The sequence below is a fragment of the Crocuta crocuta genome, unplaced genomic scaffold (assembly GCF_008692635.1).
Source record: "Crocuta crocuta isolate KB4526 unplaced genomic scaffold, BGI_CrCroc_1.0 scaffold431, whole genome shotgun sequence".
Lineage (NCBI taxonomy): Eukaryota > Metazoa > Chordata > Mammalia > Carnivora > Hyaenidae > Crocuta > Crocuta crocuta.
The window spans coordinates 5,124,865-5,148,206 of NW_027528859.1; the positions used below are offsets into that span (position 1 = coordinate 5,124,865).

The 23,342-nt window shown below is 48.1% G+C and overlaps 2 protein-coding genes across 9 annotated transcripts in view; one reads left to right on the forward strand and one right to left on the reverse strand.

Moving 5' to 3' along the window:
* Positions 1 to 831: 831 nt before the first annotated feature.
* TMEM8B (transmembrane protein 8B) overlaps positions 832 to 23,342 on the reverse strand; it is a 35,626-nt gene continuing 13,115 nt past the window's right edge. Inside the window, exons 6-13 of one of the 7 annotated variants that reach the window (XM_077756201.1) lie at positions 22,645 to 22,970; positions 19,639 to 19,732; positions 19,329 to 19,452; positions 19,104 to 19,246; positions 18,688 to 18,866; positions 10,440 to 10,586; positions 10,190 to 10,306; positions 832 to 920 (exon numbers count right to left, since the gene is read on the reverse strand). In XM_077756201.1, the coding sequence (XP_077612327.1) occupies positions 891 to 920; positions 10,190 to 10,306; positions 10,440 to 10,586; positions 18,688 to 18,866; positions 19,104 to 19,246; positions 19,329 to 19,452; positions 19,639 to 19,732; positions 22,645 to 22,970 (1,160 nt within the window). In that variant the 3' untranslated portion in view covers positions 832 to 890. Of the gene's footprint in view, positions 921 to 9,003; positions 9,931 to 10,189; positions 10,330 to 10,439; positions 10,587 to 18,687; positions 18,867 to 19,103; positions 19,247 to 19,328; positions 19,453 to 19,638; positions 19,733 to 22,644; positions 22,971 to 23,342 lie in introns of those variants that run through there. The other 6 variants (XM_077756200.1, XM_077756197.1, XM_077756198.1 and 3 more) reach the window with 6 other exon arrangements.
* LOC144225003 (olfactory receptor 13C7-like) lies at positions 5,483 to 7,908 on the forward strand. Of its 2 annotated transcripts, XM_077756084.1 has the most exons (2): positions 5,483 to 6,560; positions 7,808 to 7,908. In XM_077756084.1, the coding sequence occupies exons 1-2, from the start codon at positions 5,672 to 5,674 to the stop codon at positions 7,897 to 7,899; spliced, it is 981 nt and encodes a 326-aa protein (XP_077612210.1). In that variant the 5' UTR covers positions 5,483 to 5,671; the 3' UTR covers positions 7,900 to 7,908. The 2 variants fall into 2 exon arrangements, with proteins under 2 accessions (XP_077612210.1, XP_077612209.1); XM_077756083.1 differs by lacking the exon at positions 7,808 to 7,908 and having other exon boundaries at positions 5,483 to 6,850.

The window sequence follows — 23,342 nt, forward strand, 5'->3', positions numbered from 1 at the left end:
CACAACATTCCTGAATGAAGACACCCTCTTTCACGCACCAAGACACCCAGGCCTAGGGCAGGGGGCCACAAATTCCAGTCCTCAGATCCAAGGGGCAGGACAGCAATGAGACCCAAGCAGATTCTGCCCAGTGTCTGTCCTGTGCCCACCTCACTGCAGCCAAGCCCTCCTGGGGAAGCACAAGAATCCTGGGGTCTCCAAGCCCCACGGCTGCCAAACCCACAAACTTGTGCAGTTCCAGAGTTTGAACTTTAAATTGGGCAGGGACTGAGAGGTCCCCCAGGGCCCAGAACAGGAGAGCTATGTGGCAGGGGACCAAGAGGCTGGTCCTGAAGGCCTTGGTCCTGGCCCATCCCAGAACAGTGTGTCTGCTGGTAATGAGCTCAGCACTTGGTGACTCTGTCTCCCAAGCCTCGGGTCAGCACACCTGGCAGCCTGCTCCAGCCACCTGCAGGTGCTAATGTCACTGGGCAATCGGTGTGAGGTAAGGACAATTGATCTAGCATGTGGACTATTCTCATGAAATCTTTTTTCAACATATGAAAACCAGAATACTTGCTTGCAAAAGAGGACATAATGATATTAGTACTATCGGCTACCACTTACTGATTATTTATCATGTGCCAGGCAGCTCTGCATGCCTCACCTCACTGGATTCTTAAAACAACCCCACAAGGAAACACTATTCTTATCGCCACTTTACAGGTAAGGGAAGTGAGGCTCAGAAAGCTGTCAGCAAGTGGCAGGTCTGGGACTTGGGCCCTGGCTGGTCTGACTCCAAAGCCCACACTCACCTGCTCTGCCATCCAGCGAGGAAGTAGTCAAACAGGAATCCTAGATCCAGTCGTGTCAGGGAACTTGTAACAGAAGCTTCAGTCCTCTTATGCCCATCACCTTTCTTTTAAAATAGATTGGGAGGCCTAAAATAAAATATCAGATGGTTCAAACTAGATTCGCCAGCCAATGAAATTGATATAATATTTACCTTGCAAAGTAACCCTGGGTCTGTCAGACCTCAGGGTTGGGAGTTGCTAGACAGAGTGAGGAGATGTTTCAGAGGTTAGAGGGTACTAGAGGTCATCTAATTGAGTGGTTCCGTTCACAGAGGGAGAAATTCGGCCAAGGTCATACAGCAGAATCAGAACAAAGGCAATAATGGCTCCTGTCCCAGGTTCCCAGTCCTGGTTTATGGCATCACCTTGACTCTCAGGAGGTCTAAACCTGGGTGTGAAATTAGACAATTATTCTCAGAGACAGTCGGTTTGCTATCTCTGTGTGAAGCTGATTTTCCAGGACATGACAGAGCGTGAGACATTGGCAGATAGATGCCGGAGATGTTTACTGAGTGTACTTTGAGACAATATCGTACCCAAATAGTCAGCAGTATTTCGGGTTCTCCTCCTCCCAGCCATGTGGTAGGATTACAAAGGGCCAGTGAAGTGTGGGCAGATATGACACATGTCACTTCTGGGGCGGAGCATGTTAACTGCTGGTATGAATGCCCTAGTGTGTTCTTCCCCAGCCATCATGCCCTGTGATGTCCAGATGGTGGAGCCTCCATCAGCCAGGGTCTCTGGGGAGGACAACATGAAACAGAGCCCCCTAAAGACCTAAAAAGGACATTTAGCATAAGAAAGAAAGAAACCTTTGTCATGGTAAGCCACTAAGATTATGTGTTACTGCAGCAAAACCTAGCTCATCTTAACTGAGGCATCCAGGGAACAGCAGCTGCTCCCTGGGGTCCCATCTTGTGGCCATGGAGCAGAGTCAAAGCTCTCAGTTACCTGGACACATGGCATTGTCTAGACACTGACTTATTTCTTTGGGGCCATAAGCCTGTTGCCCTATGAGCTGGTTCTAATTTCCATGAATGTGTTATGATCACACTCCTAAATTGTGAGGAGACCCACTACTCTCTGACTTAGCTCTTCAGAAAGACAGGTGCCATGACAGGGAGTAGACTGACACCCCCAGAGTTCTTCTCCCAGCAATCACAACAGCTGCATCCTCTGTTGCTGTGTGTGTGTTGGTGGGGGAGGGGATCTCAAAGTGAGACATCTGGGACCAGGATTTGCAGCAGATCTTAAATGGCAATCATCGACACTGCCTGGGTACAGGCACAGAGGGTAACCGTGATGAATCGGAAACAACCGTTTAATTAAAATAGCTCACAGTCTTTTGAGAGAGAGACAACAGACTACAATGCAGGGCAGAACGCAGTTAGCCTGTGCTGATAGCAGTAAGCATCATGATGTTGGGATGGTCAGTTCTAGGAAGGCATCAGAGCAGGCTGTGCAGAGGAGAGGTGTAAGAGCAGAGCCTTGAAGGGTGAAAGAGACAGGCCACTCTAGACTGAAGAAAGAGTATGGGAAGATGAATGAGATAGGAGCAGGTGGGCTTTGTCCATTAATGGGGAGGGGGCTGGTGAGGCTGGAACAGGTGTGGGAGGGGAGATAGGGCAAGTGGGCAGGCCATAGCCTGTTCTCAAAAGCCCTCAAATGCCTCTGCCAGTCCCACTTGGTCTTTTTGTTAGAGACAAGAGAGAGGAAGAAAAATGTGGAGACAGGTGGTTTCTCATCTTTCACCTACTTGGGACCCCCCTTTTGTGCATGCATGCACACAGACACACACACAGACACACACACAGACACATACACACCTGTGTCAGGTGTCAGAATCTGAGGTTAACATAGCTCATTTTGTAAAAACACACCCAGTAAAGACCAAACCGTTATTGTTGCATCTGAAATGCTGTGGGCATAATCCACACACATGAAGTCATAACATAGAAAAAGGACTTCCTTTTAACTTCTTTACAGATTTCAAGTTTTATTTTGTCTTTACAACCCACACTGAAAGAGAACCTCAGAGGTTTCTAAAGCCCAGAGAGAAGGGACGTGTCCAAGGTCACCTAACGTGAGGGAATGAGTGTAAACTGTTAGGGCAGAAGCCACACCTGCCTCTGCTGTTTTCTCAGCTCCGAGCACAGGATGTGGCACATAGTAACTAACTGCTCCACAGTTACCTGTAATGAGTGAATGAATGAGCCACCATCACACTTAGGCAATTCTTTATCTTTTTGCCAGACTCAGCAAGAGAAACTCTACCCTAAGTGTTCACGTTATCCACATGATGTAAGGTCCAGCGCTGACCCAGATATATCACCTGCCCCTGTANCGAGCACAGGACGTGGCACATAGTAACTAACTGCTCCACAGTTATCTGTTTAATGAGTGAATGAATGAGCCACCATCACACTTAGGCAATTCTTTATCTTTTTGCCAGACTCAGCAAGAGAAACTCTACCCTAAGTGTTCACGTTATCCACATGATGTAAGGTCCAGCGCTGACCCAGATATATCACCTGCCCCTGTATGCTCCAGAAACTCCCTGAAAATCACTCTAATTCAGGTCAGAGGAGGGAACAGTGGCAGCAGCGCTGGGAATGGAGGAGGTCATGACAGACATTGGAACCTGGAGGTGGCGAGCACAGATCCAGCAGGTGCTCTGTGGCTGAAGATGCAGCCTTCGATCTAGATCCTCAGACAACATGTGGCTCTAGGCAGCTCACTAGAACTTTTGCGGGTCTGCCTCATCTGAACTACACAGCACCTCCATTTTTCAAAGGGACTCTGAGTCTCAGATAAGCCATGTGGCTTGGTCAATCTGACACAGCTAATTAGTGCTGAGTGACGCTGGGGTGCAAAGCTAGGCTTTTTGAATCATGCATTGAATATCTGTTGAGTGACTACTCTTGGCAGCACTCACTGTAGGAGGTGTGGGAAGGAAACGGGGTCCTGCTCTCTAGTAGAGGTGTACAACACACTGTAGAAGAACACAAAGAGACAGGCAAAGGCTGAGGGAGCACAAGAAGGGAGCATGTAACCCCCTCAAGGAGCAGGAGGGAGGAGAGAGACAGAGAGAATGAACAGGGCCCTAAGGGGTGGGCAAAAAGCCCCCAGTAGGGAAGGGAGGGAGGACATGCCTCTAAAAGGGAATTTCTGGGTGGTTCCATCAATTAAGCATCTGGCTCTCAATCTCAGATATTGATCTCAGGGCTGTGAGTTCATGCCCCGTGTTGAGCCCCACGCTGGGCATGAAGCCTACTTAAAAATAAATAAATAAAAATAAATAAATAGGGGCACCTGGGTAGCTTAGTCGGTTAAGCGTCCGACTTTTGNGCAAGATGTAGCACTGGGAAAAGACAAGATTTATTCAGTAGAGGATGAGCCCATCGGCTCCTACAAATGCTAGATGCACTAGCATCTAGAGAGAAAGAAGAATGAGGGAGAAAATCCAGTCCTGACAGACAGAACTCCAGTGCTGTCACAGGACAATGGCCTCATAGTCATCCCAGGAGTGAGGTGATTATATCTTCTGTATGTTAAATGTCACACTCAGCTCCTGTTTCTGCTTTAAACCAGGGGTCACCTGGGCCATAAGACAGTCTTCCTGCGTAACAGGACTGCTGTGCCTTAGGGACTTTAGGGCTCTCTCCTGACACTGGCGCTTCCAAGGAAGCTATGACACCAGCTCAGAAGAGTGACAAAAGCCACCTGAGAGAGAACAGCTGCCTTTGCCCACCACTCCCTTTTAAAACTAGTCACTGAATGACAACGCCCCTGCCAAATCAGAACCTGGTTTTCTCTCCTCTGAGACATCACTGCCAATAAAATTATTCTATAAGGCAATATGGAGGCCAAGAAGTGAGTCACTTGGCTTACATGAACAGGTTAAAACCTGTGACCAGTGGCTCTAGTGGAATTTTATGTTCTTGTATGATCTTCTAAAAATCAATGGATGAAGGAAGGGGGGAAAATCAACAAATGGCCTACCACTCCTTAAAGAAAGATGACCACATATCAGGCTTACACATCCTGTGGAGTGGAAATGTTTGACTCTTAATGCCCAAAGAAACACTAGGTGAGCATCACCCATCACCCATGGGCCTTCCTAAGTTCATCTCACCGAATTCAGGGAAGAAGCAGGGCAACCTTATGATAGGTGTGGTATGTTTCCGTCCATTTATTTTTCTTACTGGTGTATTCTTAGCACCTAAACAAGCCCTAGCACTGAATAAGTATTCAAAACACATTCAGCAAATGAATGAATCTGAAATACCATGAGCAAAATTCAGCCATACGGAGTCATAACCTAGAAAAGATGCTTCCTTTAACAGCCAAGAACTCTTTATATTACAAAGGAGGGTGCCTAACATGAATCCTACTCTTGATCCGCTGCACCCACCCTGGAGAGAACAACAAAGAGCCCAGGGGTCTAGAATGTGCCTCATCTCCCTAACTTACATCACAACTCAGGGCAGAGCTGAGGACCAACTTACAGGCCTTTGGTTCAACCTCTCGTTACACAGATGATGAAACTGAGTTGCAGGGGCAGGGCTNCCTCCGCTGCACCCACCCTGGAGAGAACAACAAAGAGCCCATCTCTTTGATGTGCCTCATCTCCCTAACTTACATCACAACTCAGGGCAGAGCTGAGGACCAACTTACAGGCCTTTGGTTCAACCTCTCGTTACACAGATGATGAAACTGAGTTGCAGGGGCAGGGCTGACCTGCTCCCAGGGCACACATCCAGGCTGCTTGGCTTCCAGGCCAGCAAGAGCTTTTTCTGAGAGCTGTGTGGTCCAGACAGGGAAGGAGGGAGAATGAGATGGCAAACCAGACGGCTGTGACAGAATACGTCTTGCTGGGGCTACACGAGCACCATAACCTAGAGATGGCCCTGTTTGTGCTCTGCCTGGGCATCTACTCCATGAATGTGCTGGGGAACTCCCTCCTCATCGGGCTGAACGTGCTGGACCCCCACCTGCACAGCCCCATGTACTTCTTTCTCAGCAACCTCTCCCTCATGGACATCTGCGGCACATCCTCCTTTGTGCCTCTCATGCTAGTCAACTTCCTGGGAGCCCAAAGGACCATCTCCTTCCTTGGTTGTGTCCTTCAGATGTACCTGACCCTGGCGCTGGGCTCCACGGAGTGCCTGCTCCTGGCTGTGATGGCATATGACCGTTATGTGGCTATCTGCCAGCCACTTAGGTACCCAGAGATCATGAGTAGGCAGACATGCTTGTGGATGGCAGTGCTGAGCTGGGGGACAGGTTTTGCCATTTCACTGCTGCAATCCCTTCTCACCTGGAGCCTCCCCTTCTGTGGCCACAATATCATCAACCACTTCTTCTGTGAGATCTTGGCAGTGCTGAAACTGTCCTGTGGGGACATCTCTCTCAATGCACTGCTATTAATCGTGGCCACGTGTGTCCTGACGCTGGCCCCACTCCTCCTCATCTGCCTGTCCTACATTTTCATCCTTGCTGCCATCCTTAGGGTGCCCTCTGCTGCAGGCCGGCGCAAAGCCTTCTCCACCTGCTCTGCCCACCTCACAGTGGTGGTGGTTTTCTATGGGACCATCTCCTTCATGTACTTCAAGCCCAAGGCCAAGGACCCCAACCTGGATAAGATTATTGCATTGTTCTATGGGGTCGTGACCCCCTCACTAAACCCCGTCATCTACAGCCTGAGGAACGCAGAGGTGAAAGCTGCTGCCCTAGCCCTGCTAAGGGGAGACCTGCTCTCCAGGGAATTGTCCCACCTTCCCTGTTGCTCTTCAACTGTGTCATGCATGACAGGCTAGGTGCACTGTGGTAATGGCTTCAAATTGCAATGGCTGCAACCCACAGGGTTTATTTCTCCCTCTTGCTGCAGGTCATCAGCAGTAGACTGGGTGGGTGAAGTCTGCTCTGAATCACTGTCTTCATCCCTCAGGGTCTCAGGATGAGAAGGCAGCTACCGCCTGGAACATCGCTAGTCACCATGACAAAGCCTGGCTGGCTCTTCAAGCCTCACTTCCACTTCATCCACCAATGCAAGCACATGCCATGGCTAACATCAAGAGGGAGGCGAAGCACACTTACCAGGTGTCCAGAAGGAGTGGGAAGACTGAGAGATCTGTGAATAGCCTCATGGCTGCCTCACCATCCTACAGTCAACCCAAGAGCTACTAGAGATGTACCTTCCTTTTCTCTGACCATCACAATCCCACACATCGAATTTGTCACTAAGTCGGAGAAAATCCACCTCCTAAGAGCTCCTAAATGTGTCCCGGCTTTCAATGACATTGTCTCAAGAAGCCTTCACTATCTCTGTCTTAAATATTGCAACAGCTGTGTCACCACACTTTTGTCCTCCAAACTCTCTACAAAATCCTTCCTCTGCACTAGATAATGCCCATTCAAAAACAAAACAACAACAACAACAACAACAAAAATTCCACCAAACTGGTCATGGTACTCTCCTGCTTAAATCCCTCCAATGACTCATTTTCCATGGGATAAAAACCAGACCCCACCTCTCCATCCGACCTCATACTGGCTGTTTGCCTCAGCCCCACTCCACCCACACACACACTCTCTGGGCCCCGGCCCGGCCAAACTATTCCCAGTTCCCCAACAACTATCAGTCTTTCCTGACTCTGTGTCTCCCCCTTGCTCCTCCCTCGTGTGTCCAGATACTTCTTGACGATTAGCTAACATCTACTGGACACTCAACACAGACCAAGCTAGGCATGATACTGTGTCTTAAGTGCTTTACTGACTGGGGGCCACTTGGAATGACAGTAATCTCAGTGGAGAAATGCAATATGGACACTGGTGACCAGAGAGAACCCTCTCCCAACATCTTGGCATTATGGAATCATTCAGCCCTCACTGAAATCTTCTTCCCTCTTCCTGAAAACCCCTTCTCACCCCTCCTAGCTAGGTGTGGTCTGTCCCAGCTCTCTGTCCCTCTTCAGTGCCTTCTGTACTCTGCAGACTCTGTTCTGAATCCCAGCTATTTGGGTTCATGCAACCTAGTTACCTGACTCTGTACAACCTAATATGAAGAAACGATATTTCTGATACAGCAACAGACATCTAGCCCACATCTCTTGGCTCACCATTCGGTCAGCCGCATCACTCTGCTCAATGCCCCCAAGGAAAAGAAAATTGCAGAAAGCAGAGAACAAAGGGGTTTTTTCCTGGCTTTTGAGCTTCCTAAGCTCTAAAGTCTTAACAGGAGAGTCTTCAGGCAGAGATAAAAGATTAGGGAGAAAAAACGAAGTAAAAGGGAGCCTTCTCCACCTCCAGATTACTAAAAGATTCCCTAAGCTAAGGAGAAGGAAGAGAGAAGAGGAGGGGATACAGCGAGGGCTTTGGCACAGAGGGTCCCAAAAGGAAGAGGTCCTAGGCCCAATCCCTAGGCCAAACCTCTGGAAAAGTTTGCAGGACCTGAAAGACAGGCAACTCACGCTTTGCTGGTCAAGCGAAGCCCCAAGGAGTCTCCCAGAGAAGACATGGCTTCAAGGGCAGCCGAAGCCTCACAGGCCCTTGTGTGTGGCAGAGAGGTCGGGAGAGCCTCAGCACTGCAAAGGGCCATGCAGATGGCACAGGAAGGCGCTTGGGGATGGCCTGCCTGCACTGCTGCCTGGGGACCAGGTGGGATATTGGAATGCTCAGGGGATGGGTGTAGTGTGGACCCCGGTGACCAGAAAACACTCTCCCAACATCTCTGCATTATATAAGACCCTTAAGACTCGGCTGTGACCCTTGTGGAAAGAGGAGAAGTCCCAAATTGACAAAGGACATGTCTCAGGCAAAATGGGGACTCAAAATAGAAGTTACGTACTGTGAGGTTTCTTGCACATTTGTGACTTATACCTGCGGATCCAATTTCCTGAGACCTCAACTTCCTTGGGTGTGGGCACCACAAGGGAAGTCTGTCTTGCTAGTTTAAATCATCTCAGCACGCACACACACAAACACACACACACACACTCACAACTCCCTACTCCCAGCGGCTGCAGCCTGCCATGAGGGGGCAAAAGCCTCAGGCAGAAGCTCCAGCAGCTCATTCTGGCTGGGTTCCCACCACCCCTGCTGATTTCCTCAGGCCCTCTCTTACCCTCTCCTCCCCACGCCCTTGGCCCCAGGAAAGAAGGCAGCACAGAACCAGCAAATACTTCATTGGAGACACAACAGACTCCACCTGCATCAACTGCATCAACTCAGAATATCAGCCACCCCAGCCCCAGCCCCATCTGTCCTGTGATCCCCCTCCCAGAACAGGACAGCATGGCACAGCCCAGATGCTGCCTTGGGAAGGAAGCCTGAGGCCAGAGTTGCTGAGCTGCTGGGAAGATGTGGAGACTCAGTTTCCCCAAGATGGACTCCGTTTCCTCGGGAATGATGCCATGTCCTGAGAGGGCTTTGTCTCCCTGGTAAGGAATCCATGTCCTTAGGAGGGCTCCATATCCCTGGGAAGGACTCCACACCCCTAGGAGGGACTCCTTGGTCCTGAAGGGCTCTGTGGCCCTGCACAGGCTCCAGTCCTTAAGAAGGACTCGATGATGCAGGAAGACTCCGAGCCTTCAGGAAGCGTGCCAGGCCCCTAGAAGAGCTCCATGTCCTTAAGAAAACCTCCATGTCCTCAAGAAATACAACCTGTCTCTTATCCCTGGAAGGGTTCCACATTCCCAGGAAGGGCTCTCCACCCCTAGGAAAGGTTCATGTTCCCCAAGGGCCAGGCCCAAAGCCCCCCTCAGCTGGCACAGATGCTGCTGACAGTGGCCCCTCCCGGACCCACAAGGCCCAGCTCCTCCTGCTCATTGATGCACAGCTGGTAACCGCAGCCCCGGGCCCGGGCTCCAGATGGGACCCGGTGGTCAGTCTTAGCACGTGGAGGCAGCAAAAAGCCCACACTGCCAGCGATGAGCATATGCCAAATGCTGTGAATGTAGAAGTAGTTGTCTCGGGTCTCCACAAAAGCATAGAGTAGGACAGCACTGCCTGCAATAAGGCTGCCCGGGCACAGGTAGAAAAGCCAGCGGCGCCACGTGGGTGGGTAGCAGTGCCGGCGGCGGACGCTGCGTACTGTCTGGGGGAAGCAGAGAAGTGGGACTCAGGAATACGAGGCCTTGGAACCTGAGCCAGAACTGATCATTCTCAGGCTTCCCCAGAGCCCTGGTTGCGACCTGAAGGCACCTGCCGACTGGAGTGGGCACCATGAGCAGCGCCGTGATGATGACAGGGTCCAAGCCCATCTTACACTGGGGACCAGACACTCAGGGCCCTGCACCCAAGTCCTGCTGGGACTCTGCGTCCCCCCCCCTCGCCCCCAGCCCTCCCAACCTTACCCAGGCTGTGGCCAAGATCCCCAGGGCGAAGAGACTGGGTCCGAGCAGGTTCCAGAGTCCATGCCGGTCAAGCTGTAGAGCCATAGACAGCAGCATAGCCCCCAGCAAATACAGCACCTGGAGAAAGAGGACTCCAGGGGCTGGGCCGGGTTGGAGAGGGGCACTTGGCAATGACCCCAGGGAGAGGTTGGGAATAAATTTCAAGTACACTTTGCCTACCGTTGTCCCCCAGGGCCCACTCTGGACTGACCTGCTTGACCACAGGCTGTAAACGAGCCATGGCAATGACAGTGACCCACACGGACATTAAGGAGCCCAGGAAATCACAGAACTGCAGCACATCGTAGTCCATGATGCAGAAAACCACAATGCCTGGCTGGTCACAGGCATGGTAAAACTGGAAGAAACGACAGGCAATGAGAGAACTTGAGGCAGTAGTCCAGGTCCATGAAACTGGAAAGAGAGGCCACGAGGGTGGTATGCTGCTGTCAGGGAAGCAGAGGTCAGAGGTCATAGACTGAGCAGGACTGGGAAATGCCTGACTCTCCGCTTCTGAGAATAATGTGGTAGGGAGGCCTGTTCTGCCTCACAACCTGTAACTGGTAGCCCTGATCTCCGTCATCACCCTCCTCATCTTTCTCCTTCTGGAATGTACTGTGGTGAGCACCAGGTAGGCTGGGGTTCCAGGTCTGTCAAATTGAGGCCAATCCTCCCCCACTCCTCATGCTTGCCACGGGTCCCTCCTATAATCCTCACCCCTGGCCCAAGCTGTGGGGCTAGACTCTGGTCTTTAGGCCAATCCAGATCCTAATCCTCCCCTGCATAGCCCAGTCTCCCCTGATAGCTCCGACTCGGAGTTAGGATTCATCCTCAGGCTTACATTACCTGGCACTCTTCATCCTCTCCCACCTAATGTTATGGGTGGAGAGGTGGGGGGAGGGGAGGAACAGTAAGGAAAAAGGCAGTCCCTAGGCCATGGATAAGAGCATGTCACTTCACACTGTGAAGAAGAATGTAGGGAAAGGACAGAATCCACATCTCCTCTACCATGGGAAAGGTGGTAAAGAGAGTATTCGGGAGCTTCAAAGGGGGGGCAGAAGACACAGGTGGAACTGGATCAGACTATACTGGGCACCCCCATTAAGGAACCAAGGTCTGCAGTCAGCCCTCTTTGGTCTGTGGCCCCTACCCCTGTGCCTCTCTGGACAATGCCTCTGGAATCCTGTGTTCCCTTATTTGTAAACAGGGCTACCCAAGAATAAACTGAGTTCTCTTTGCCTTAGAACATTTGATGTCACCTTTCTCTGAACTTCCATGTAGAATTTATGTGATTTGATTATTTATTGGTGTCAAATACTAAGGACATGTATAGTGTTCAGATAATCTTTGGTGCGAAGATGACAGGAACATGTATCCCTCTGTGTCATGTACCTCTGAGCGCACCCACAGACAAACTGGACCTATGAGGACAAACAGCTCCAGACCCAAAATGAACATCCTGGTGGTGTGCTCAGTCCCCCATCACCTGATATTGTCCCTGCTCCGTGTCAGGAAGAGATCATTACAGTGATGGAAGGAGAAAATGTAAATGCTATCATGGGAGAGAAAAGGTTTTTGACCTAGGTAAACAATAAAAATCTACTCATTGGAGCTGGCCTTGAGACATACTAGCAGATTTTAGGGGATCAAAAAAGTTTAAGATTCTGTGAATCAATATGCTTGATCTCTGTCCCCTGCATGTCACTCCGGGTCCTCAGAGAACTGGCTACCAAGGGCATTTCTCGATCGGAGAAACAAGCTGGTGTCATTGCCAGGGTTGGAATGAAATACATCAGGCTGAACAAAAGCTGAGGCAGGAAAGCTGTGTTGTACCACCCAAAGGTGGCCTTTGAAGCAGCTTTATTACCAACTGAAGGGGCCCTTTAGGAATTACGTGTAGCCCAGGTCAATTTCTTCAACATTCTATTAAAAGGCAACTCTACATCACAAGGGCTCTTTGAGTCCCAAGAGAGGTGGCCTGACAGACCTCAGTGAGAGAGAGGTAGCCAGGCCCTCCAGAGGCATAGCCTTGGCTGAGGATGGAGGGCAGGGATATCCAGTCCACAGGTGAGGAAAGAGGTAGCTGAGTAATATCACAAGTCATTCAGTCCTGGCAGCAATGGGAGGTTCTGGGAAGAATGGAAGTGGGAGAACCTGGCCTTTTGCCTGGATGCATTAGAGTTGAGAATGAGAAGGTGGAGGTGAGGTCAGAAAAGAGTTCAGGAAAAAGCATTCTATCCTGACCTCAAATGACAAACCACGACACCCCAGCCTTACTCAAACAGCATCCCCCTTAGAAAAAAGCAGGTGGTGGGGCACCTGGGTGGCTCAGTGGGTTAAGCGTCCGACTTCAGCTCAGGTCATGCTCTCACGGTTCACGGGTTCGAGCTGACAGCCAGNAAAAAAACAGGTGGGAAGTGGAAGCAAGTCTGTTGTGAAAACTGGCCGAATCCCATCCAGGTGCAGAGCGCTGCCAACGAGAGAGTGGGAAAAACAGACTTGAAAGTTCAGTCTCTAGAAACAAAGAATGAGAAAGAAATTGCTAAGTTTCTTTTGAACTTGTTGAAGATTTCATCCAGTTATTCAAATTGTAAAATCTGTAACTGTGACAAAGGGGAAAAGGTGAATTATGTAAGAATAGGGAGGAGCTAGGGGTTTAGAAAAAAAAAAAAGAAAGAAAGAAAAAGAAAACTTATGTATATTAAATGGCATTGGGAAACCTTGGGTTTGATTCCTTCAAATTTTAAAGTCCTAAGCTTGTGTATCTATTCTCTGTCTTTTCCTCCACTTTGGAGGTAAAAAATGCTGTCCCTTCAGGAAGAGACTGTTTTAGAATGATTATGTTTTGCGTTTCCCAGCGCTTTTAAGTTTGGGGACATGGCTCCCTCTTACATATTATTAAATTGAGAAAGTGAGCTCTTACTGGTAAACTCTGAGAGACTTTTCATGGGAATCCACATCTGCACTATAATTTGTGTTTAAACATGCCTAAAAGATTTATTTTTTCAATTCTATCTTTCTCTTGTATGTGCTAATTAATTGAGAGTTAATTTGGTTCCTAACCAAATCAGTATTTTGGTCTTTTGCTCTTTTAGCTATTGGATATTGATTATTCTCTACCACTAAGACCAGATATAAGTACCACAGCTACTAAATTACCCAATACTGTTTTCTGATTTGGATTTTGTTTTAAAACATTAATTCTACATTTCAGCCTTCACTGACCACTTGCTCCATCTGCCTGACTTTCAAGTATTTAGGAGGAAATGCCCAAACATTTCCGGAAGAGGGACTTGTAATAAATACTTCAATCTCAGATAGGAGAAGATATATATCAGCAGAAGAAAAGTAAAGCTGAATCACCTTACATTGAAGGCACATCTAAAGGAATAATTAACTGAAGGCTGAGTTTCTCCTAGGAATTTCTCTGCACTGAAAGAAGAGTAGGGGATAATAGAGAGCTTGTCTCTGGAGTAGAGAGGTTTGGAGAGCAATCATCTCACTAGTATTCTATGGTTGATTATTCTCCAAGCTACTAAAAGGTCAGAGAGATTGTTTAAGGTTTTAGGAAACCCACAGGGGTAGAGTTAAATTAAAACTGCAGCGTGAGGAGAACACCAATCCTGATCTGGGTAGTCACTGCTGAATGTCTAAAAACGCCATTGGCAAAGCCCATCACCGACTCCTTCATGGGGCACAGTTTGCTGGGGAAGCCAGCCAACAGCCTGTGTCAGCTTAATTCATGGAAACTCCTCAACCTGGAGAAGACAGCATCTTGTCATCACACATTCTGGGTATATACATATTTGTCCCTTCTACCTGCAATGCTTCCACCTGCTCTATTATTCACGGAGCAGAATCCATTATCCCTTGTCGTGGTGCCCCACTCATTACCATCTTTAAAAGGAGACACAATTGGTAGTAAACAAAGTAAAGCAAATCACTCACCACCATAGAATTCACTGGTGTAAACATACTGCCCAACTCTCCTAGAAGCAACCAGCTGAACAAAACACTGGAATGGCCTACTGAAGGCTTAGTTATGGTGTCACTGGGAGACTACTTGAAAGTCTGGAATACTCTCCTGGATGTTTGGTGCCCAGTATGTGCTCAGTAAGCTCTAGTAATCTTATACTTTATGCCATGTATGTTCATGAAAGCACATCCCTACTCTAATAAACTTTCCTCCATGCAGAAATAAACAAACTTGTAATATCGTTGATATACTGAAAATTATGGGCTATTTTTTACATTGGTATTCCTTGTGTTAGCAACAATAAAAAGAAGTGATAGAAATAACACAGAAAAATAAGTAAATTTAGGGAAAAAAAGTTAGACTACAAATTGGCTTCTGTTAGGGTCGCCTGGCTGGCTCAGTCGGTTGAGCGTGCGACTTTGGCTCAGGTCATGATCTTGCAGTCTGTGTGTTCGAGCCCCCGTCACGCTCTGTGCTGACAGTTCAGAGCCTGGAGCCTGTTTTGGATTCTGTGTCTCCCTCTCTCTGCCCCTCTCCCGCTTGCACTCTCTCCCCCTCAAACATAATTAACATTAAAAAAAATTTTTAATTGGCTTCTGTTAATATAATTCTAATTTAATTTGACACTTTCTCAGCTTTGGACCATTCTTTACTTATGAGTTAATTTTTTTAAATTAACATAAGGTTTTTTTTCTATGGAATTTTATATTTTTACAACCTAACTATAAAGTTCATCTAATGCTTCAAAATGGAGTTTCCAGGCACTACAGAATGTAAAACTGGAAATGCAAATATATTCAATCCATGCGAAGATTGGAATATTTGCACTCAGGATATAATGGAACTTACTGTTATTGTCTTATTTTCTCCTTCCATTTCCACTTAGAAGAAGTCATGGGATTTTGCCAAGGGTCACTAAGAATTTCTTGTGAGGTATGAGGAACAGAAGAGGTATGAGAAGGCAGGCTTGTAGCCAGGATGTCAGCAGTCCACAAGGAAAGCCCCAGATGTCAGCTCTGTCTGGGTCTCTGGGGAGTATAAGGGTCCGACTGGCACTGCAAAGGGCTCACGGCTCAGACTACAGGTGTTAGAGCTGCACAACTGCAATGATTCATAGATTTCCCTTGATGATTTCTTATATTTGGTTATATTTTCTGATCTTTTCATTGACGCCTTCTTATGTTTTAAGAATATGTGAACAATTTAATTTCTGATGTTCATTTATTTATTTTGAGAGAGAGAGAGAGAGAGTGTGTGTGTGTGTGTGTAAATGGGAGAGGGGCAGAGAGAGAGGGAGAGGGAGAATCTCAAGCAGACTCTGCTCTGTCAGCATGGAGCCCAATGCGGAGCTCAATCTCACGACCATGAGAGTCAGACACTTAACCGACTGAACCTCCCAGGTGCCCCTTGAGAACTATTTTTAAAAAAAGAATTTGAGAACAATTAAACTGAAGTCATAAGGTTCTCTACATAAGGTTTTTCAGGATTTCTGAAAAACCAAAGTCAGGTTAGAGATTTATCAACTGCCTCACTGCCTTGGTATTAGAACAATATAGCTTAGTGATTACATGTGAGGGATCTGTGGTTCTGCCACTCATGTTACACATCAGACAAAGTATGTAAACTGCCCTCATCTGCAAAAATGGATGATGATAATAAAAGTACCTATTGGGGCGCCTGGGTGGCTCAGTCAGTTAAGCATCGGATCCTTGATTTCAGCTCAGGTCATGATCTCACAGTTCATGGGATTGAGCCCAAGTCAGGCTCTACGCTGACAGCCTGGAGCCTGCTTGGGATTCTCTCTCCCTCTTTCTGCCCCTCCCCTGCTTGTGCATGTGTGCGTTCTATCTCTCTCTCAAAATAAATAAATAAACTTAAAAAAAAAGTACTAATCTATTACTCTGGTGCTATCGTGAGAACTCTGTTAGCAGTGCCTGACACACTAGATGTTATTTTGTTGTTACCATTATCTGAACTGGTCTGGCTACATACAAAATCCAGTGCTGGATTTGTGACCTGTTTTTCTTTTAATGTATTTTATATTTTATGTAACATATTTTGCATTTTAAATATTTTACATATTTATACTTTGAACTCCTGAAACCTACTGTCTGCTCCCATGCCCTGGATAGGACTCGATGCACTACTCCCAGGTGTAGACTGTCCTCAATTTGAAGACAGGAAGACTGTCATCTACCGTCCTGGTACTGTTACCTGCAATATGACCAATGGGTCCTTAAATGGAGACTGTTGAGGAATGAAGTAAGTCTAAACTAAGTAAAGAATGGGAAAGGAAGAGCGATGGAGAACGTGCCCAGGAAAACTGGATGACTAGTAGCTCTACATTTTGGCCCATGTGGTAAAAGAATAGGGGTTAGAGCAAGACTTCAGGTAATACCTCAGAGCCAGTATCTTTTCCTTGATCTTTTGCTTATTATTGTTTGTTTTTCTTTTGTAAGTAGGCTCCATACCTAACATGGGGCTTGAACTCATGACCCTGAGATCAAGAGTCACATGGTCTACTGACTGAGCCAGCCAGGCACTCTGCTTAGCCCATTTAAGAAAGTGGAAGCTCTGGGGCGCCTGGGTGGCTTAGTCGGTTAAGCGTCCGACTTTCGCTTAGGTCATGATCTCGCGGTTCGTGGGTTTGAGCCCCGCGTCGGGCTCTGTGCTGACTGCCAGCTCAGAGCCTGGAGCCTGTTTCAGTCTGTGACTCCCTCTCTCTCTGACCCTCCCCTGCTCACGCTGTCTATCTCTCCCTCTCCTAGAAATAAATAAAAAAATTAAAAAAAAAAAAAGAAAGAAAGTGGAAGCTCTGTATGTGATGTCAGTCACTGTAGGCTCCCGTGGTGTTCCAACTGGAGAAAAGGTCTTTTCTTTCAAGGACGATTTGCCCCTGCATCCAGAATATGAGAAGTCATCTGGTATATTAAACACTCTGGAGTCAATGCCCAGGATGCTTGTGTAAAGTGCAGAGAATGGACACACTCTCCCCACATGCTCCAGGCTCCTGACACACTTAGGTACCCTTACTAACTGTGAATCTCACTAGATCTGCATGCAGCTAAGAGTGGGCTGGTGGAGCAGCTGTTGCTAGAGGATTCGGTAGCAACAGTATAAAGGGCATCTGGCAGTAAAGAAGAGAAAACAGCGTCTACTGTAAAAATAGAATGAGGCACTGTCAGAACAGGTCTAAAAGGAGCGGGTTGGGGGGGCGGAGCCAAGCAAAACTAGAATGTGTCCTTCTCACCCAGCTGAAGAGGCCAAGGTCTCTCTACAGGGCATGGTTACAGCCTCCTCTTCATCTGTGCACGAACATCCTGGAGGACCCTACAGCATGCCCCTCAATTCACCCCCCACTTTCTCCTGAATGATAAGTAGGACTTTTGTAATTTGGACATATGTGTGATCTATTAATGCTGAACAAAAGGGAAACACATATTGGTTTCTGTGATTCTTGTTGCCAAGACAAGAGGAAAGTCTGAATCCATCTAAGATTTCTGCAGTGCTCATAAGCAGGCACTTTATGTCACGAGATGCCAAGAGTCCAGAGATGAGCTGAAAAGATCCGTAGATGCAGCATCTCGGGGGGAGTCTACATGAGGGTTATGTCATATTCGCAGGCTCACTCTTTACTTTTTCCTTATGCTATCTGTGATGCTTGCTGGTAATATGAACTTTTCTGTTTGTGGAGGAATGGGAAGACACAGAGTGGGGACTGTGGACATTCTGGATTTAAATTTAAAACAAGGATTTAAAACTATACTAATCTTCATCAAAATATGCTCCTCTGAGCTGGAATTTTATATTACATTACCACTTACCATGATGTCTCTAGAAGTAGTTGAGTCTGTAAAATTTCTTAGGATCCCAAGAGCCAGAATGCTCTATAAACTACCGGTATAGAGATCCTCTCTGTCTTCCAAAAAGTCTCATGAGAAATCAAGGAGGCTGTGGTGACTTAATGGGGATATTCCTTCTCATACCATAAGATCATGCTGAAGATGCAGCAATCCCCGGGACAATGACAAACACGGATACAGTGTAGCTAGCCCTCACATCATGAGAAGTGGAGACCCCATACAGAGACATGGGAGAAAGTGCAGATCTCTTGCCCCCATTCAGAGCAGAAAAGGTGAGGCTGTAGACACCATTCCATACTACAAGACAGCCGGTGTGTTTAAGTAAAGGTCTCCTTGGCCCTTGGGGTGTGACACAGCTGGAGAACACACACTGTTTCTAGTGGCTGTTGGTTATCTTAGGTGACAAACAGCCTTGTTAATTTATCCTAATGTGCCTTACAAAAATTACCATAGTCTTCGCACGCCATGATACTGCTGTAGAAGACACCATTGACGAGGAGACATTCTCATATAATGAAGGTGTAGACATCCCCAAACCCATGGAAAACGCGGTGGAAGTGCAGACCCTCACCCATCACCATAAAATAAGGACCTGGTGAAGACACAGATGCACAGCATACCGTGGAGAAGAACATGGTGAAGGTGTAGACAGCAGCTTCCAGCACATATCGGCTCCGAATGGCCAGGACCACGGGTGGCAAAAACATGAGGTTGCTCAGGCAGAGCAGTAGTGTGGACAGCAGCTGGAATCCGTAGGTGAGCGCATCTGCACTGTCAGTGCAGCCCCAGCCCCTCCACCCTGTGAGTGGGGAGAGCGCAAGGCGGAAGATGGGAGAGGGCTCAAGGTAGCCATGGGGTCAGCAGCCTCTTGCCAGGCCCAATACTACTGCCAGTGGAGGGTGGTCTCACTCTGGCTCCGCCCTCGCATCCTCTCCAAACCCATCCTCAATTCTAGCTGTCACCGCAGTCCAAACCAGCCCCCCTCTCCCACCCAGGAGCCCACCCCGCGGTTCACTCGCCAGCCCAGCCCGCTCACCGGCCTTGCACTCGCAGGCCGCATACAGGTAGTTGTGCGTGCGCAGCAGCTTGCACTGGCCATAGGGCCCGCAGTCATCCACGCAAGGGGACAGGAAAGTGCGCAGCCGCACCTCGGCCGTCGCGTTCCGGCACCGCACATACCTGCGCACATGAGGGCCATGGTCACCTGGGGCCCCGGCTACTACTTCCCTGTCCCGACCCCGCCCTGCCCCACCTGGCTCACCGAGGCCCCACGCCACACAGAGAGCGGAGGGTCAGGAACCAGGTCCCAGTCTGTGGGAAGGGGATTCGCAGCCTGGCCAGTCTGGAAATGGCACTGACGGAGAGGAGGAAGCCAGCCAAGGAGTCTTAGAGGAGAAGGGAGAAGAGGGGATATCAAAAAGAGGGAGGAGGAATCAGTATGGGGTCAAGACATAAAGAAACTTCACCCACCAGACCCCACTTCCCTAGCCCATCCTTCCTCCATACCCTCCCCTACTGCCCCCAGCCGCAGACTTAAAGCCTCCTCTGCTTTCCCCATTCCTCACCCCCACCTTTAGAACAGGTCACTGCTGCATCCCCCAGGCTCAAGGGCACCTCGTGAGTCAGGCATCCGAACACTGTCACATTTTCCTGGTGCAGGGAGCTCTGAGGAGGGTGGGTATGAAGAAGACATGTCACACTCTTCAAGCCCTAGCACCACCCCACCGCCCCCAGACCCTTCACCTGTTAACCCCTCTCCAGAAACCCCTGCAGGAGCTCACTGGACATCCATTCCTGCAGGTGCTCTCCACATCAAAGCTGGCCTTTCTCCTCTCCCCACCCCCACCCCCACCTTTTTCTCTTCTCCCTCTCTCTTCTCCATTCTTAGAACAGAAAAACTGGAGAACACCAGATCTTCCACAGCAGAGATCTTTCAAAGACTAATGAGAAGGCAAGGCCCAATTCTGAATGCTGTCTTTGAGCAGGAATTGTTTAAACTCTGTCTAGACAAGAGAGAATACTCTGTTTCAGTCCTGTCTAGCTTGCTGGAGGGACTAGAGGGGGACTGTTGCTGGATGTAGAAACTGGTCATGAACAAAGGGAACTGTCAGGTTTTCAATCGTCTTCACATCTTCACCTGGGTCTGAAGGCAGGAGGCATGTAAAGAAATGTATTCTTCCTCCAGTGAAATGATCCTAGATACTGAATACCAGTAACAGAATGCCTGAGGGGTTAATGCAGCAACCTGTCTGGGATTTAAAGAAACCAGATATCCACAGGAGTAAACGTAAGGAGTGTATACAAGAATAAAAGTAACAGGATGCTGTAAGCTCACCTCATTCAAGAAGGATTTGAGGTAGCTTTTTAAATGCATATAATAGGATAAAATAAGTGCCATGAGGGAAATTTAAAGATCAAGATAGGAAAATAAGGTCTGTCTCTAGCTGTGAGCCGTATATTTGATGCTGACTTCCAAGCAACCAAAGCATAAAAGGAAACATAATGAGTTACCAGATTTTATCTTATGAGTCCATAAGATAAAATTTAATCAGAGTCTCAGAAGTACAGCATCCAAAGGAGTGGTTCTCAGGAAAATTCTCATCAAAGAAGCACTGTGTTCTGTCATGCATTTGTCCTCAACCACAAGGGTGAATTTCATACAACTTGCTTATAACTTCCTTCAATGCAAGCCAGGGTAATACACCAGAGTATTCCATAAAAGTCATTCTAGTGGGAAGCCAAAGGAAAAAGGTATGCAGTTCTCTGATCCAAATGTTCAGTACTGGATTCCAAGGGAAAAAGTCAAAATACGTGGGTGGAAAAATCAGAGTAGATTAGCCATCATCTTCCAGAATAAATATAACGGACTGTTTGCAGTGGGTAACAAAGGTCACGGCATGTAGATGGGTATAATATAAGCAGATGAATGCAGAAAGGGGCAGGGAGAAGCCGCAGGGAAGAACTGCAGAACTGGGGAAGAACAAGTATGCATGGTGCTGGTCTCTGAAATGGGTGCTATAGTTTCAAGGTCAAGACCTCACTGTCACTGCCCAAAGGAAGTAAGAGTCAGAATTTAAGAATGAAGATAAGGAATGTCTTCAGGTTGAAGAATCTGCGCTGTCCCGACTAGCAGAAGGAGTAAAAAGTTCTGAGCCATGCCCAAAAAAGACCACATTTAGCCACAGACCAGGTCTCAGGTTGGCTGATAGGAAAATGGTGCCTGTCCCCAGAGCAGGGGAATAATAGAGTCTTTAAAAAAAAAAAAAAAAAAAAAAACCTTNAAGACAGTCCCTAAGGTCCTGACACAGGGCTCTGCCCTAAGCCCCGTCTTATATAATGCTGAAAATAATGAGTAAGAGGTACAGAAGGCTGGCTTTTCAAGTGTGTGAATTACATAAAGCAGGGAAGGCCCAAGGCCCAAACTAGTATTAGGCAATGGCTCAAAGATGGACATAAATTCTTCCATTCAGTTACAAAGTTCACTGCAAAAAATATGAGACAGGAATTGGCAGCAGTTCACATGAGCCAGGATCTGGGCATGAAAATGTGTACGTCCCTTGGGTGCAAGCAGATAAACACAGAAGTTAGTATAAAAAAGGACTGAGAGGACACACAATTTTATGTCTTTGATTTTCCAAAACTTTACATGTGATCCTATTATTTTTATAAAAAACAAAATAAACGTCTACTACTGTTTTGAAGAAAATAAAAAGGAAAAGGCCTCAAGATCTTAGTTCCTGCAGCCCCAGGTGATTCCCAGTGTGATGTGGAAGCCAGAAGAGAGAACTTGATCTCAGGCTGCACAAACACAGCCTGCCCCCTTGAATCGCTGATCTCAGACACCATGACTGGAGGAGACAGTGGAGGATGGGCAGAGGTCTACGATGCTGAGGTTGTTCAGCTTTAGGGAGATTGAGGGGCATCTGGAGGACCTTTAAAATGGGATAGAATATAACTGTACCACACTAATACAGGATGTAAATAATAGAGGAAACTGTGCAGGGAAAGAGGGGGATTAGGGGAACTCTGCTTTCTGCTCCAGTTTTCTATAAGCTTAAAACTGTTTTGAAAAATCAAGTCTATTCATTAATAAAATAAAAAGGACAAGGATAGATTTACTGGCTGTAGCTTCAGGGGCAAAACAAAGATTGGTGGGTAGAAATCCATGGAGGGAGATTTTCATGGAATGTGAAAACTGCCTTTAGCAATCAGAGCTGTCTAAATATGGAGTGCATGGCCTCAAGAGGTGATGATCTCCCCATCACAGGAGATAGGCAAGAAAAGTGAACACTTGCCAGAGAGACTCTCTGGAAGTGGAAAGTTAGCCTCTAAAACTGGGATAATTTAGCCCACTCTGAGTTGCCCTGGCTGACCTAGGCCATCTGTGGTAGAGTCAATACTCAGAGGAATGTCTGGTGACCAGAATTGGGCTGAGACACGGTCACTAATCATAAAGTTGGTCAAAAGCAACCCAGATACGCTTCCAGAAGGAGGTAAGAGCCCCCACACTCCTGACACCTTCTCCTTCAAGTTCCCCTCCAGGGCACCCGCCTCCCCCCACTTTCCACCAAGAGTACCACATTGAGCTGGAGCTCCAGGCTGAGGACGCCCCCGCTGTCCAGTACCGGCAGCAGCCTTAGGGCAAACACTGCCGGGCGCTCAGGGGGAAGGGCCACGCTGGGGCCAAAGAAGATGTAGAAGTGGACAGAGAAGGTATCCAGCTCATTACGCAGCGTTGGGCGCACTGGCCAGCAGTGCTCTGGTGGAGATGTCACTCCAGGCCCCTCAGGAGTGGCCCCCAGGGATGGCGGCTCTGGGGGCAGTGGCTGGTTGCCCAGGGACTGGGGCATGTTCATGGCAGCTCCAGGGACCAGGACCCGGGACAGGCTCGGCTGCGGACACTCTGTGGGCAGAGGAAATCAGTGCTGGGGCCTGCCACCCTCACAAGCCCTACAGCCCCACCACAAACTAAAACTGAGCCAGACAGAAATTAGCAAAGCATAGGGAGAGACAAGAACTAGAATCAAATGTTCCTCGGGAATATGGAGCATTCAGGGTCACAGGATTGGGCCCAAGGGGTTCCTAGTGGTCACAGCTAATGGAATGTCATGTGGAGGGAGTCAAGGTCATCTGTCCCTCCCTAAGGGCAGTGAAGACACTGTTGAAACAGATGATGGGCCCCCTGTCAGTGAATGGCACGGGCTTTGGCAGGGGCAGTGACCCAGAGGTTTCCGATGCCCCTGCCTATCCCAGGAAACTGAAAGAGAGACTAAGT

What these genes read in the sequence shown, in the direction of transcription:
- LOC144225003 (XM_077756084.1), top strand. Translation starts at nt 5,672, where the DNA reads ATGGCAAACCAGACGGCTGTGACAGAATACGTCTTGCTGGGGCTACAC. An exon ending in GAACGCAGAGGTGAAAGCTG is followed by an intron (nt 6,561 to 7,807) that starts CTGCCCTAGCCC and finishes TCTGTCCCTCTT; the next exon opens with CAGTGCCTTCTGTACTCTGC.